Source organism: Cynoglossus semilaevis, chromosome 11 (assembly GCF_000523025.1).
Source record: "Cynoglossus semilaevis isolate Cse_v1.0 chromosome 11, Cse_v1.0, whole genome shotgun sequence".
In the NCBI taxonomy this organism is placed as follows: Eukaryota; Metazoa; Chordata; class Actinopteri; order Pleuronectiformes; family Cynoglossidae; genus Cynoglossus; species Cynoglossus semilaevis.
Window position 1 is genome coordinate 7,352,031 of NC_024317.1, and position 14,283 is coordinate 7,366,313.

General features: G+C 40.2%; 2 protein-coding genes across 4 annotated transcripts in view; one reads left to right on the plus strand and one right to left on the minus strand.

Annotated features, from left to right (window-relative positions):
• The window catches only part of LOC103386176 (inter-alpha-trypsin inhibitor heavy chain H3-like), a 10,437-nt gene extending 5,879 nt beyond the window's left edge, over window positions 1–4,558 (plus strand). For both annotated transcript variants that reach the window (XM_008320330.3, XM_017036343.2), the window contains exons 13-21: window positions 212–397; window positions 617–756; window positions 1,083–1,243; window positions 1,424–1,636; window positions 1,755–1,868; window positions 1,969–2,158; window positions 2,520–2,701; window positions 2,799–2,910; window positions 3,538–4,558. In XM_008320330.3, coding sequence (XP_008318552.1) covers window positions 212–397; window positions 617–756; window positions 1,083–1,243; window positions 1,424–1,636; window positions 1,755–1,868; window positions 1,969–2,158; window positions 2,520–2,701; window positions 2,799–2,910; window positions 3,538–3,670 — 1,431 coding nt within the window. In that variant the 3' untranslated portion in view covers window positions 3,671–4,558. The remainder of the gene's footprint in view (window positions 1–211; window positions 398–616; window positions 757–1,082; window positions 1,244–1,423; window positions 1,637–1,754; window positions 1,869–1,968; window positions 2,159–2,519; window positions 2,702–2,798; window positions 2,911–3,537) is intronic.
• A 1,345-nt stretch (window positions 4,559–5,903) lies between these two features.
• Window positions 5,904–13,264, minus strand: LOC103386175 (inter-alpha-trypsin inhibitor heavy chain H3-like). 2 transcript variants are annotated; one of them, XM_008320329.2, is made up of 22 exons: window positions 13,111–13,264; window positions 12,906–12,935; window positions 12,370–12,393; window positions 11,685–11,839; window positions 11,460–11,564; window positions 11,189–11,351; window positions 10,999–11,109; window positions 10,762–10,890; window positions 10,399–10,515; window positions 10,140–10,308; window positions 9,928–10,053; window positions 9,626–9,807; window positions 8,955–9,140; window positions 8,586–8,725; window positions 8,183–8,337; window positions 7,910–7,936; window positions 7,751–7,819; window positions 7,504–7,617; window positions 6,832–7,033; window positions 6,538–6,710; window positions 6,246–6,357; window positions 5,904–6,124 (listed from the first exon to the last, which is right to left on the minus strand). In XM_008320329.2, the coding sequence occupies exons 1-22, from the start codon at window positions 13,225–13,227 to the stop codon at window positions 5,995–5,997; spliced, it is 2,736 nt and encodes a 911-aa protein (XP_008318551.1). In that variant the 5' UTR covers window positions 13,228–13,264; the 3' UTR covers window positions 5,904–5,994. The 2 variants fall into 2 exon arrangements, with proteins under 2 accessions (XP_008318551.1, XP_008318550.1); XM_008320328.3 differs by having other exon boundaries at window positions 7,904–7,936; window positions 13,111–13,263.
• Between the last annotated feature and the right edge of the window lie 1,019 nt (window positions 13,265–14,283).

Consider the following 14,283-nt stretch of genomic DNA (forward strand, 5'->3'; position numbering starts at 1 on the left):
CCATAGGGCCTGCCCCACTATTTGAGAAATACTGTAATATAGCAATGTTGATGCTGATAGACAGTGGAAATATTGAATGCACCACAGTCTGCATTCTGTCCATCCATTCTGAATAATTCCAGTTCAAGTGTTTGTGAGAGACAGAAGTAAAATATTGCGTGGACGTGTATTCAACAGAGATGACATGGTTTCGTTTCTGTCTTTGTTCCAGGGTTTCTATGAGGAGGTCGCCAGCCCGCTGCTATTAGACATTGACCTTCGTTATCCTGACAATGCAGTAGAGTTCTCCACCAAAAACAGCTTCACCCACCTGTTTAATGGCTCAGAGATCGTGGTGGCCGGTCGGCTGCATGACAACAGTGTGGACAACTTCCTGGTTGAAGTCTCCGGAGAAGGGGTAAGAAGGACGAACACATCTGTCGGCATGTTAGATGGTACGAATCTGGAGGAGGAGAGGATGAGGTTCAGGTATTTTAAAAATATAGATTATGTCTGTAGTCAAAGAAAAAATGTAAATATGAAAGAAATTATTCAAGAGGAGGTTCAGAAGAGTTCTTTAAATGTTTCATTTAACCATTGGAAGAATGTCAACGGTGGATCTTCCCTGTTTCTCCAGTCTGAAAAGAATTACCAAGTGCAGGGAAAGCCAGGTGTACCGAAATGGGACGTGACGTATCCAGAGGACGAATATATATTTGGAGATTTCACAGAACGTCTGTGGGCCTATCTGACCATTCAGCAGCTGCTGGACAAGAGGTTTGTTCAGACATCCAGATTAACTCAGCAGAGGCATTTTGTATGTGAATTCTACTTAGAAAAATATATGTTCATGATATTAATAGGTTAAAAATTAAATTTCTCTTTAGAGATCAGTACAATAAGGATTTACTCCACACCACTGTGTATCTTAGAACCAAAATACTGACTACGGATTGAATTATACCATTTGACAAATGTTTCCTTCATGGGGGTTTACAGAGTCATTTCTCCACATTCAAATAAGCATTTTTCCAATCCAATGTGTTGCTAACTGTTACAACTGGGGTTTTGTGCAAAAACGTCTTTTCTTCCCGTCCCTCCAGTGATGTTGGTTCTAAGGGACAACAAGATGTTGCAAATGCCAAGGCGTTGAACATGTCTCTGCGGTACAGCTTCGTCACCCCGCTCACTTCATTGGTGGTCACCAAACCTGAGGCCGAGGCCGGGACCAACAAAACTCTCCTTGCAAACAAGCTGACTGAAAGTAAAGGAAACGTGTTCAGTGACATTAATCTCTCTCATATGTTTCTAAATAAGCTGTTCATAGCTAATTTATGTAACTTTTTTTAGATCTGTACTGTATTATCTAGCTTTTATAACCATCCATTCATTTTTGTGACAGTTCACTGTTCTTTCAACCACCCAATATTTGTTTTCTTTACAGGTGAACGACAGAAGGAAGAGAAAAATCCACGTATGACGAATGCAAACACAGTACCCGACCAACTGAGTCTTGCAAGCTCGCCAAATCATTTTAGAAGTGGAATTAGGGGTCATGGTCAAGGAGGAGGAGGAGTAGCTGCAAAACGAAGAGTAGGTGGAATAAGAAGAGGCGGAGGAGGCGGAGGAGGTAGAGGAGGAGGAGGAGGAGGAGGAGGTAAGCTTCTCCACAAACGGTGTGCAGTTTCTATAGGATTAATATCTGATTTGAGTTGGCTGTGGCGTAGCTTCCTGTCTGACATCATCACAATGTAATTGTGATGATGCCTCCACAGTGGATGGAGATCCTCATTTCCTGATAGAGGTACCAGATAGAGATGATGCTCTGTGCTTCACCATCACTGACAAACCAGGAACTATTTTCTCTTTGGTCAGAGACCCCAAATCAGGTCAGTACCAATTCAAGTAACTCCTGAAATCACAAAAGATGACATGTGTGTGAGACAAGTGATGAGCATCAACCTATTTATCGGACTTGTTGTGTTTCAGGTTTTGTGGTGAATGGCCAAATTATAGGTGTGAAGGGTAGAAACAACAACACATATTTTGGGCGTCTTGGCATTAGCCACCCAGAGCTGGGAGTGAGGCTGGAGGTGAGCACTGACAACATATCTGTCTTCCATGATGGCAAGAATGTCACACTGCTCTGGTCGGACACAGAGTTGATCAAAGAAGCAAAGTGAGTGACACATCTGTGCAGGTTGTAACCTGAAAACTGTTAAAGTGGCAAATGGCAAAATAGGAATTTGTAGATTGTTTATATATATATATATATATATATATATATATACATACATACAGTATATATCGACAGGTTTGCTACTGACCAGATGTTAGCAAACAAGTTAATCTTTGTGACGGAAGAGAGTCATGTAAAATATGTGTCCCACATTCTGAGCTAAAAACCAAACCCATGTCATATCGGCAGATCTAACAATAGCTCATGGTTTCCAGACTGTAGTAGAAAAAGTTTTAATATGCCAGCTATTTGATTATTGAACTAAAGCTCAATTATTTTTTTTTTTTTTAAATTCTCCCAGTTCTCCCAGTTTGGACCTCAGACTAACGGAGAACAGCCTGAACGTGACACTGAGGCACTTTATCAAATTCGTGATCGTCAAACACACAAAGATGTGGAAGAGACGCCACGATCAGCAGGACTACCTGGGCTTTTACACCGTGGACAGCCACCATGTATCTAAGACAGTCCATGGTTTGCTTGGTACAGACAGTCACTCAGCCATGATCTAATCTAAACCTTTTAAATATTAAAGCTGTTAATAAAAATATAAATGTACTAATGAAGGTATTTTCTCCAGGCCAGTTCTACCATGAGGTTAAGTTTGAGGTGGAAGGTCTCAATCCACAAGAAGTTCAGGAGAAAGAAGACGCGTTCTTGCATTTCAAGGGCCAAACAATTAAAGTTAGCAGGTGTGTATTATTGTTTGGTTTTTCATTTCTCATTCTTCTCCTTTCTGCTTGACAATAAAGTTATACGATAAGTCATGAGACATAAAAAATAACCTGCTTGTTGTTGTTGACATGTTATTAGGCTAGTATCTCTTGATCCCGTTTAGTGGAAAAGTGGACACTGTGTCTGTTACAGTGTGGAATTTCTCGGCTTGTCTTCAGTGTTGCCAGATTCCAAAAAGTTACAGTGACTTCAAATTTTTGTATTTTAAAAGAAATATATCTAAATATATTATATCTCATAACAAAGTCATGGTCACCACACGTCGATCATTGACCTGACTGTGAAGAGACACCTGAGATGATGCGTTACAGTGCAGTATCAGGCTGGTCAACTCATCCATGTGATGAAGAGGTTCAATTATTGTACATTATAGGATCTGGGCAATTATAGATCACACAGGGGGTAAACATATAATTCAAATATGATAATGATAATTAAACACTGACTAATCCATATTCAACTCCCAAAGTCCAGGAATGATCTGTGAGAGTGCTTGATTCTTCTTTTCTTATCTCCATATAATTCAGGTTCACTGCATTTTGCAGTGATATTTGAAATATCTGTTCATTTGTTTTTATGTACAGGCACATACAGAAGGACTTCAGCAAGGATGTGGTAAACGGGGAGAAGGTTCCCTGCTGGTTTGTTGACAGCAGTGGATCAGGACTGGTTGATGGGCAACTCTCAGACTACGTCCTATCTGGGCTTTTTGATTAAGTTTAATCCTTAAAACATTAAAAAGTCACCATTAAGTCTTCAAGAACAACAGGGATGATGGCTGTGTATACACAATAAGAAAATCTAGCAGTGTGAGGTTTAGAAGATACAATCTGATGTACAAACACATTTTTACAATATAAACAAACAGCATAAAACACATATAAAAACAAAATAGTGATTTTTGTTAGTCGTTTTTATTTTCTTTCATTAACTGATACACTGTCATTCTGCACAGCCTTTACTTAGTTAATAGTGTTTTAGAGCCTGGTGTTTTTTTTAAATAATGAATAATAACTTTTTTTATATACAGAAACTCAACTTAGAGTACATTTTGCACAGTCTGGTTTGTGGAAACCTAAGTATCACTAACATCATTGTGCATCACTCTCCCCATAATAAATGTTTGTAAACCATTCATGGAGGCATCTGTCCAATCACGGTCCACACCATGTACAACACAATCTGACCCTGTGGGACAGTGAATGGCTGGAGCAGCACTTTGCTGCCGTCAGTGATGTGGAAACTGCACTGAACTAGTAGTAGATAAACAGTCGATGACATTATACATACACTGTATATTCATATCAGTTTCACACAGACTGACTTGGGGTGAGAGAGTGGGAGAAATACATGTGGCCTCCATCTTCTGAAATGGTAACTCAAAAATAAATCACATTAATGACCTGAATGTCTAAATGTCTTTTGAAATAATAAATGTTAAGTGTCAATGTCCTCCCTGCTGTAATATTTAAAATACAGTATGATGTCATACAGAATGATGGAGAATCATTGCAGTATACTTGCATTGTTTTTTTTATTTCACCTGCTACTTTTCCATTACATTTCAACTTGTTCCATTTGCTGAATAAAGTCTTTATTTTTTCATTTGCCTTTGTGTCAACTTATTCTATAACTGAACGTGTAAAATTGTGGGAATTTCTGGTCAATGGTGCGTGAACTCCTGCACCTTCAAAGAGTATCCTGGCGACATGTGATAGTCAATGATGGGAGCCACACACACAAGGTCATCACTGTGATGTAAAACAAAATGTGATTCATTGGCCTCAGTCACCTTCTTCCAGAACACACGTGTCAAACTCAGGCCTGGGGGCCAAATCAGGCCCGCAGTGTAATTATATTTGACCTGTGAGATCATATCAAATGTGTACCATGAGTTGGCCCACCAGTATATAGGCCCTATATACTGGCAGGATTTGTAGTACTAGCGATGTATGCGTAATGTTATAGTACATACTTTTTTTGTTGTTGTTGGACTGTGAAAAAAAAAAATTACATTAAGAAAGAACTAGAAAGACTAGAGATAAAGAGACATAATAGGAACCAAGTACCACTGATGTGTTTTATTTCAAATTTAATTTCTCATCTTTATAATATTAAGCTTTGGTTGTTCCAGATCCAAATTTTATGCGAAACTAAAGTTTTTTCCATATGAAAAAAAATCTACATCACATATCTGGAGGGAAGGGAAAAAATGCACAATTGCCATCATTTTTTCAATAAGACTGTTGACTTTGATTAGAGCTGTCAGGCCTGTCTGTCTCTCTCCACTCCTGTCTGTTTCTCTAGGCTTGATCAATGTCATCACACTCACCTGTGTCCTGTGGTTCTTCTGTAATCAGTCTCACTCGTGTCACCTGGTGCCCTGCAGATGAACACCTCTCTCCCTCACTCAGGTTCATTGTTCATTGAAGTTGCCAGTGCTGTGTGGTGTTTTGCTCCTCTGAGATCCAGATTGTTGCAGCCTGGTCTTACTGTTCTGTGAGTTGGATTTATTTTTGTTTTGAACTGTTTAATAAACTCTTTGCTCTCTGTGAGTGCTGCGTTTGGGTCCTGCCTGCTTCCTATTTTAACAATACTTGTTTTCTTTTGTATAATCAATAATATAATCCTTATAAAACATCTTTAAGAATATAGTTACATTCATATACTATATATTTGTTTTTATTTGACATCAGCATGAAAGCAGTTTGTATTGTAGTTGGTCAAACAGAGAGAGCGTTAAGACTAAATGTAGTGGTAAACATGTTCCTAGGTGCCAGTGTTAAATTATAGGAGTTTACAGCTTGTGTACAGGTTCTGTCAGCAGTTGCTCAATAATCTGAGAATTCCCCATCAATATCAACCAATCAGCTCCAGGATAAATCCTAGAATCCTGAATAGCTACTGTCATATGGGAGGTTCTGTATCGAAGAAGTACATCTGCAAGGAGTGAGTTGATAATGTATTTTAATTATAATTCATCATTCCAATGTTAATGTGCAAGTTAAAAATGGTTTGAAATTGAAATATAAACAGACTTTTTAAAACAGACTTGACACGACGTAGTCTGAAGCATCTCCATCAATGAGGCCTGTTCCATTACTGTGAACAAACCAGCAGGGAACATTTTCTCCATTCTTTATATCCTGTCTGAAGTCTCTCTGCCAGCCTCTGTGAACCAGGACAGATGTGTCGTATTTAAAGAATTCCTTTTTTTATTTTACATTTCATAATTACAATAACATAATAGCATAATAATTATTGAGAGAACAGAATTATGAGAGGCGTGTACCTGGTCACATTCAGCTCATGTCCTTTCACATACATGGTGGCATCAGGTTTCTCTGGGACCTCTCCTGGACGCAGCTCGGACACCTCATATTCTACACCATGGTAGAACTGACCTGTGGAACACGGAAAACATTATGGCTGCTCCTCACCGCTCATATGATAAACACATATATTACCTACATTTTCTTTATTTGTTTTAAAGGTTTTTTTTTAATCAAATCTTGATGATTGTTTTTTGACTAATATCCTGAGACCTATCAGTGTACTTGGACAATAAGGTTGTCATGTTGTACCCAGAAGGCCGTGAACAGCAGGGGAGAGGAGATGACTGTCCACAGTATAAAAACCCAAGTAATCCTGATGGTATGGATGTTTGGCCCACACTTTGTGGAGCAGGATCACAAACTTGACTGAATCTTTCAGTGTAACTGTTAGACTGCGGTCCTTGGTCACATGAAGATCCATGCTGGAGGAGAAGGAAGAGGAGATCACTGTGAAGTGAACTTTAACTTTAAACAGAGATTGGAAAAAAACAAACAAAACATTTTCATCAAGGTATAAAATGTATATATGTAGCCACCACTCACTTGGTTCCTTTGAGAGAGATTGAGTTGGACCAATACATGGTCATCCATTTACTGTCCTGAAACACGTTGATGTCACTGGTGCTCACCTCCAGCTTCACCCTGAGAGTCTTGTGGGTGATGCCAAACCTCCAGAAATAGGTGTTTATTTTACCATCAGGGGGGATTTTCTTGTCTCCAATTGTCTGACCGTTGACAACAACACCTAAGAAACAATCAATGTACCGTAACTTCCAGACTATAAGCCGCGACTTTTTTTCCCACACGCTTTGAATCCTGCGGTTTAAACAATAATGTGGCTAATATATGGATTTTTTTCGGGCTAACAAGGTTCAAATCGCTAGCATCAATGACTTTTCTGGTCGGCTACTGTGTTATACTAGTAGCGTATGTCTGTTTGTGAATGGCTGTGTGCATAAATGTGCGTGGAGCGCGAGAGAGAGAAAACGTAGCGAATGTTGAGAGTAGTTTGAGCCATGTTGAATCAAGTGCAGCCTGTATATGTACAATTGTTTCTTTCCTGTCAAATTTAGTGAGTGTGGCTTATATTCAGGTGCGCTCAGTAGTCCGTAAATTACGGTAGTCTCTTTGTAGGGAGAGTTCTGTCTTATATTGGTCATTAATAAGGACTGAAGGAATTGTACTCTGTCAACTGAGAGGCTGACCAGGACTCACCTGACTTTGTGTCTTTAATCAGTGTGAAAATGGTTCCTGGTTTGTCGTTGATGTTGAAGCACAGCGCATCATTCTTCTCTGGCAGCTCGATAATGAAATGAGGGTCTCCATCCACTGCAAATGAAGGTATTTTAGAAGACACAGCAGTACCACAGCTGATGTTCTGCTGTAACATTAGCAATCCAAATCAAATTGAATTGAACATCAAGACCTGCAGAGTCAGCAGAGATTCAAAAAAGTCACTTACCATATTGTGTTGGTGGTGCATGGTAGGTATGTTGATAGCTACTAAATACAGGAGGTACATGTTGATACCCTGGGTGATGGAAGGGTTGACACATTAGATTCAAACCTCAGCTCTTTTCATCTTTTCATGGTTAAAAACAAAATACTGTCTTACTGTTCCTGTTCCTCTCTGCCTGCTGTCTTTCCTCTGTTGAAACAAAACAGAATAAAATATATTAACTCAAAATCCAGCCTAAATTTGTGATTCCCTAGAAGCCCCTGATCAAGACCAAGCTGGGAGCTAATGTTTTTGACCAGGGGAATGTCTGTTGATGAATGGAGACTGTGACCTGCTGTGAGGAGTCGAACACTGAGCCCACGTAACGCAGACTGCTGTGTTTATTTCTCCACACAGAGTGAAGTAAAGCTATTTGTAAATCAATGAGTTCCCCACCTTCAGTCAGCTTGTCTGCAATGAGAGGTCCTGTTTCCTCTGTCTCAGGTTTGGTGACCACCATGGAGGTCAGTGGTGTGACAAAGTTGTACTGCAGAGACATTTCCAGTGCCTTGGCTGTGGCGTTGACCTTCTCCGCTGGGTCACCACTCTTACTGCAGAAGACAAAGTTTGCCGTGTAAGTCAACATCTAAATAAAGTAGTATTTAGAAAAGAACAGAGTCATCTAAAAACATGTGATGGTGATAAATCAAATCTATTATATTAGTTTGGACATCAGTGTGAAAAGCAGACTGAGTGGAGCACCGTCAGGCTCAGACCTTAATGAGTCTCTTAAAACACTTTTACGAGAACTGTTGGAATATATGTTTGTCAGGTCAGAGCTTTTCTAAATTGAACAAACCTCTTATCCAGTAACTGCTGGATGGTCAGATAGGCCCACAGACGCTCTGTGAAATCCCCAAAGATGTACTCCTCATTTGGGTATGGGACCTCCTGGTCCAGGGTACTGGCCTGACCCTCTGCTTTGTAGTCCTCCTCAAACTACACAGAGGGGACGTCGTCTCACAGTGATAATAGTTACAGTGGACAACTTATGCTGCTTTTATGGTCAATTTGAATTAATATGGTTCCTTGAAGCCAAAATGAAATGTTACCTGGTTTGATCAAACACTCCAGAGACACCAATGTGTGTACCAAAACAGAAGTCAATTTTGCATGATAGTCTTCTCTTCCAAAAATATATATTAATAGTGTCTTTGCTTTTCCTTACCCCCTGACCCAGCACCTCCACCAGGAAGTTATCCAGGTCATTGTCTGTCAGACGACCAGCAACCACAATCTCTGAGCCGTTGAACAAATGGTTGAAGTGGTTTTTGGTCAGAGAGTCCACTGCGTTGTCAGGGTAACGTAGTTCCACCTCAGACAGCAGAGGGCTGGCAATTTCATCATAGAAACCCTGAAATACAGGTATGGTTTTTACTGAAACTGAAATGTTCCAAAATAGTTTTTCCTGTTTTATCAAACATAACATACATTTTGATTAAATATGTTTTGCTGTTACAATCCAAAGTAACATTTTCAACTGCTTCATATTGTCCTGTCAATTTTCGTGGTCACTGGGCAAACTGACAAATTCACTAAATCAGCAGTTATTGGTGGAGGGACAGACAATAACTAGCATTTATACTGGTACCTTTGGTCAATTTAACCTCTGACCTTATCATACCTGGTTTGGGCCATTGAAGCTTGAATGTTTGAGGAAAATCAACACACAGAGGAGGGAGAAGCAAATCCCACTGTGTCACTAAGTGACCTCAACTTTGTGGTGAATATTGAACAAAGAATTACAAAGAATATTTTGACTGGTAATGTAAGTCTGTAACTTCTTCTCCATCTTTACATACTACAGACTGTGTAAACTAATGTCTATATATCATTCACCTGCAGTTGAAGTGCAGCATCTGAAGCTTCGAATATTCTACGAGCAATTCCTTTGTTTTGTTTGCTCATCACATCCAGGAAGGAATAATCAACATCATTTCCAAATCCAAGACTGAAGAGAGACATTTTTCCTCCAATTGCTGACTGTACATTCTCCTGGATTTTCTTTGTGTTGGTCTCTCCTGTAGACACACAGTTCATAAATACATGAAGAAAATATCCTTTAAACCCTGCCAATGCCTCGACCTTCAAATCCTTTGAACCTGATTCAGATTATTGTGGGTTTGTCTGTACAAACTCACCTGAGACTGGCATCCCATCAGTCAGTAGGATGACCATGTCAACACTCCTCTCAGGAAGTCTATTCTCCTGTCTGTCTTTGACCAACATGTCAACTCCTCTTAACACGCCTAGGTTGATGTCTGTGCCTGGAACAAAACAAGCAGCAGAGAGTGGAATGGATCTGTGTCTAGAACTGTCAAGACTGTGATTCTTAAATCCACCAGACACATACCTCCCACAGGATGATGTTTTCTTACAAATGTCTTTCCTTCCTCTACGTTTTCCTTTGTTGCTTTGGAAAGTGAATCTCTCCAGGGTAAAACAATATGGTCAAACTTAATGACAGCAAAGTAGTCCTCTTCGTGGAGATCACTAAGGATATGCACTAGTGCATCTTTTGACTGCCAAGGAATAAGATAAGGCCAGAAGTTAAAAATTTTTCTAATTTTTTTTACAGCAGCTGCTTAAATATCTCCAGAAACATTTCTCACCTGCTGGAGTTTTCTTCCTGACATTGACCAACTATTGTCAGTCACAAACACAATGTTTTTTGGGACTCTTGGCAAGCCAGGTGGAGCAAAGAAGTGCACAAAGTACCCATTGACAATCTGGAAAGGAAAGGAAGTAAAAGAGCTAAATGTTTTGAGACCACAAACCTCCAGTGTTTCCCTGATAAGACACACTGAGATGAACCAGACATCTGTACTTTTGGTCTCAATCAAAGCTACAGCCGCTGAAGTTCTCTAAATGCTCCAGGGTTTAGTCTTTGTATAGTCTCAGTTCAAGTTAGAGACTGTGTAGGAGTGTACTGTATGTTCAGCACATGTTGAGTTCAGTGACCGTTGTCAGCTGACCTGAATGTCCCCAAATCTCTCTCCTCGATTGACGTCATACTTGATGACAAAATCTCCATCAATGAGCGTTCCATCACAGCCTGGACACTTCCTCTGCTGCTCCACCGTTGGTGAAAAGGAGATGTGGGCCTAACAAGGAGACCAAGACACTGAGTAAGATCCTTGCTGACGACCTTGTTTCCTCAAATGTCAGCAAACATGTCATATTCTGAATTTGAAAGAATTAACGCAAGACACCTTTTTGTCTGTGACAGTTTTGTCCACCAGGGGGAGCAAGTCATTGGTGAGGAACGTTGCATGGGCATCCAGGAAAGCAATGCCTTGTGGTTCGTAAATATTTGTCATTATCTGTTGACACACACACACACACAGTGAAAATCTTAACTGCTGTGACTATAAGGTCATCAGACTTGAATCACAGCTGCACCTTAAAGTCCTGAACCAGTGACTTAGGTTGGACTCTTGTTAAAATCTCATATTGGCCCAGTTTCCTCTGAAGGAGCTCCTCATAGGTCAGAATAAAAGTCACGTTACTTTTTGCAGCAATGTTGACGGACACTGAAAAACTCTCCATCTTCCTGCCAGAGGCCCTGCATTCAAACACAGACATCAACAATTACAACTACTCTATAATTGTTGCCTGAAACTCCCAGGTTCCTTTTTCAGATATTGAAGCATTTTGAAGTTGACCGACTAACTTGACCAGTCCAGCAGTCTGTCCAGAGGAGACGGCCTTCTCATACTGTTTCTTGGCCTTTTCTTTCTCCTTCACTTCACCGACATACACCTGACCTTCAATTTCCCTGGGGAGGGAGGGGGGGACATGTTTCATTACACAGTACTTTGTAGACAAATGTTGCGACTTTATTATTATTTTGTCCTGTTTAACTGCATTAAAAACAGAGTTTTGAAGGAAGACTGACATGCTGAAGTTGGTGATGAAGGCTGTCTTCGGCAGCTCCACTTTAAAGAAGATTTCCTGGGACACATTGGCTTTGTTCAGAGCCACAGAGGTCATGACGGTGTGAGCAAAACGAGACGTCACCGTGCAGTCCACCGTCACACTGAGCACCTCCACCTGAGCCACGGTAAAAGTGGGGGAGGAGGGGCAGGAGAAAGAGAAACTTCAGACAACATTTCATATTGAAGTAGACAGACTGTGTCGTCCTCCTTCGTCTCTTCTTCTTTCTTTCACAATATGTTTGCTGTTTGTCTTGTTTTTAAGGTTGATTTTATGTAGTCTGTTAGTTTTGATTCTATTTACTATAGACAACCTGGCAATGTAGGATTTTTTAAAAAAAACTTTGTGATATCAATTGAGAACGAACAGCGTCTTAACTTTATTTTGAAGTTTCGTGGTCTTTGCTCTCACAACACTGATTAGAAAGTTCTGCTTTTCCCCGAACTCTTACCAGCACATGGCATTTATTATTTCACACTGGGGTCAAATGAACAAAGATGAAAATTACTTTGTACTTTACTATACTATGTAAATCTACACAAATGCAGTGAATATATTTGGTATTTTTCTTCCAAGAATCAAAGAGTTGGTCTAAATGACACATTCATAAGTTCTTGCAAATCACCATAGCAACACAATGGTCTTACCTGAGCCTCATTTGCACTTCTTTTCTGAAATAACAAAAATAAATGTTTTATATATATTAGTGTAGTTAAGTAACACAGTTAAATGAGGACAAGCTAATGCAGAGGATTATTTTCCACTGGAGTCTTGTAGCTTAGTGTGTTGACTAAAATATGTTGTAATAAACATTTAATTGTGGTGGAGCGCTCCCTGGCTCAAGTCCAGAGGTGGAGTTAACCACCACATTCAAGAACTATAACACAGTAGCACGTTATCCACAAGTTATACATACAAATTAACATGGGCAAGATCGAATCCCGGTTAGGGCAGTTGGGACCTTCCAGTGGACTCACCACCCACAGGAAGGTTCAGGGAGGGTGGTACGGTGCAGTGTGATTTGGGGGAAGTCATAGAGACTGCTGCCCCCGCGACCCGGAAACAGATAAGCGGATGAAAATGGATGGATGGATTATATTATATTATATTATGTTTACTAATGAGGTAGGTGTAATGTAGAGGCTCTGCTACGTGGCTGACTACGAAAGATGTGTTTCTGTACCTGCAGTGACCTGGACTCAGGTCTCACCCCCTGAAACAAACAAACAAACAAACAAACAAACAAACAAACACGGCAAGTCAACATCTTCTTTGACTCAAAAAGATGTTGTAACACTGTACAAAGGTACGTGTGAGAGTTGAACTCACACACTCTTTTCACCACTGTATTCTGAGAGAGAATTCTGAGAGAGTGAAGTAAAACTGACCTGAGCGGCTTTCTGTTCTTCTGAAATGATGAGCGCCCCCTTGGCAAAGCTGAGCAGACATATGCAAACACAGCCCCACAGCAGCACCGGCAAATGGACACCTCTTAGTCGAGACATGACTGAAATCCTACTGAGCTCTGGCTTATTTCAGCACACTGGAACACCCTGTGTCCAGTGGGAGGGTCAGGAAGTGTGTTGACACACTGAACAGGTGACCTGTGTGCTCTTTTATAAGTAAATTCTGGTGAAAACAACTATCTCTGTCATGTATTGAACTTTGTACCCTTGAACACACAAAGTAAAAACCTCAGATTTTAACTGAACTTTAAACGCCTTTGAAGTTTTTGATTAAGCTTAACTGTCTGTTTTCTTTTACAAATACTGAAATAATGCTTGAAAATGGATTTCTACATCAGGTTGTGATGTGGTGAGAAAGAACTTATACAAAGAAGGAAATCTGTGGTGGCAACATTTTTCTAACCTGATTTCTTGCTTTATTAAGCCTTGGCTTCTTGAGTTTTGGATGAGTCCTTGCTGGGTTTAAGATTTGTTATTTATAATGATTATTTATTTATTCTATGATACATTCTTTTCAATTTGTTACTTTATTTATTCTATGATACATTCTTTTCAACTTGTTACTTCCAGTCAGATCTATCTTTTTTTTTTTAATTCTGGCATCTTTAGAAACTGCAATTTAGCCCACACCTGCTGCCTTCTTCTGTCTGCTGAGCTCTGTAACTGCACAGACTGCACTGTAGACTTCACTGGAAATGACGCCTTCATAAATAAATAAAAGTAGGAAAAACAAAGATAGATGCTAGATTTCACACAGGACAAAAACGAACAGAGATGCTAGATTTCACACAGGACAAAAATGAACAGAAACATCCATCCATTACCAGGTGGTGGGGCAGCAGTCACCACCCAAATCACACTGCACCGTACCAACCCCCCAAACCTTCCTGCAGGTGGTGAGTCCACTGGAAGGTATGAACTGCCCTAACCAGGATTCAAACTTGCCCAGGAGGTGAACCCTGGGATTCCAGACCAGAGACAGAGACATTGCCTCTGGGCCAAAGCGCCACTTGAACAGAAACAGAAGGAAAGAAAGACAGGCTCACACAGTATTGTGGGAAATCAATGACACACAGGTGAGACACATTAGGGGTG

Bases quoted from the DNA above. Each gene is read 5' to 3' on its own strand.
- LOC103386175 (XM_008320328.3), bottom strand. From the start codon at position 13,227: ATGTCTCGACTAAGAGGTGTCCATTTGCCGGTGCTGCTGTGGGGCTGT. The intron at 8,726-8,954 runs GTAAGGAAAAGC...CCCTCTGTGTAG, and splicing joins TGGAGGTGCTGGGTCAGGGG to TTTGAGGAGGACTACAAAGC. The intron at 7,618-7,750 runs GTAAGTGACTTT...CTTCATTTGCAG, and splicing joins TGCACCACCAACACAATATG to TGGATGGAGACCCTCATTTC.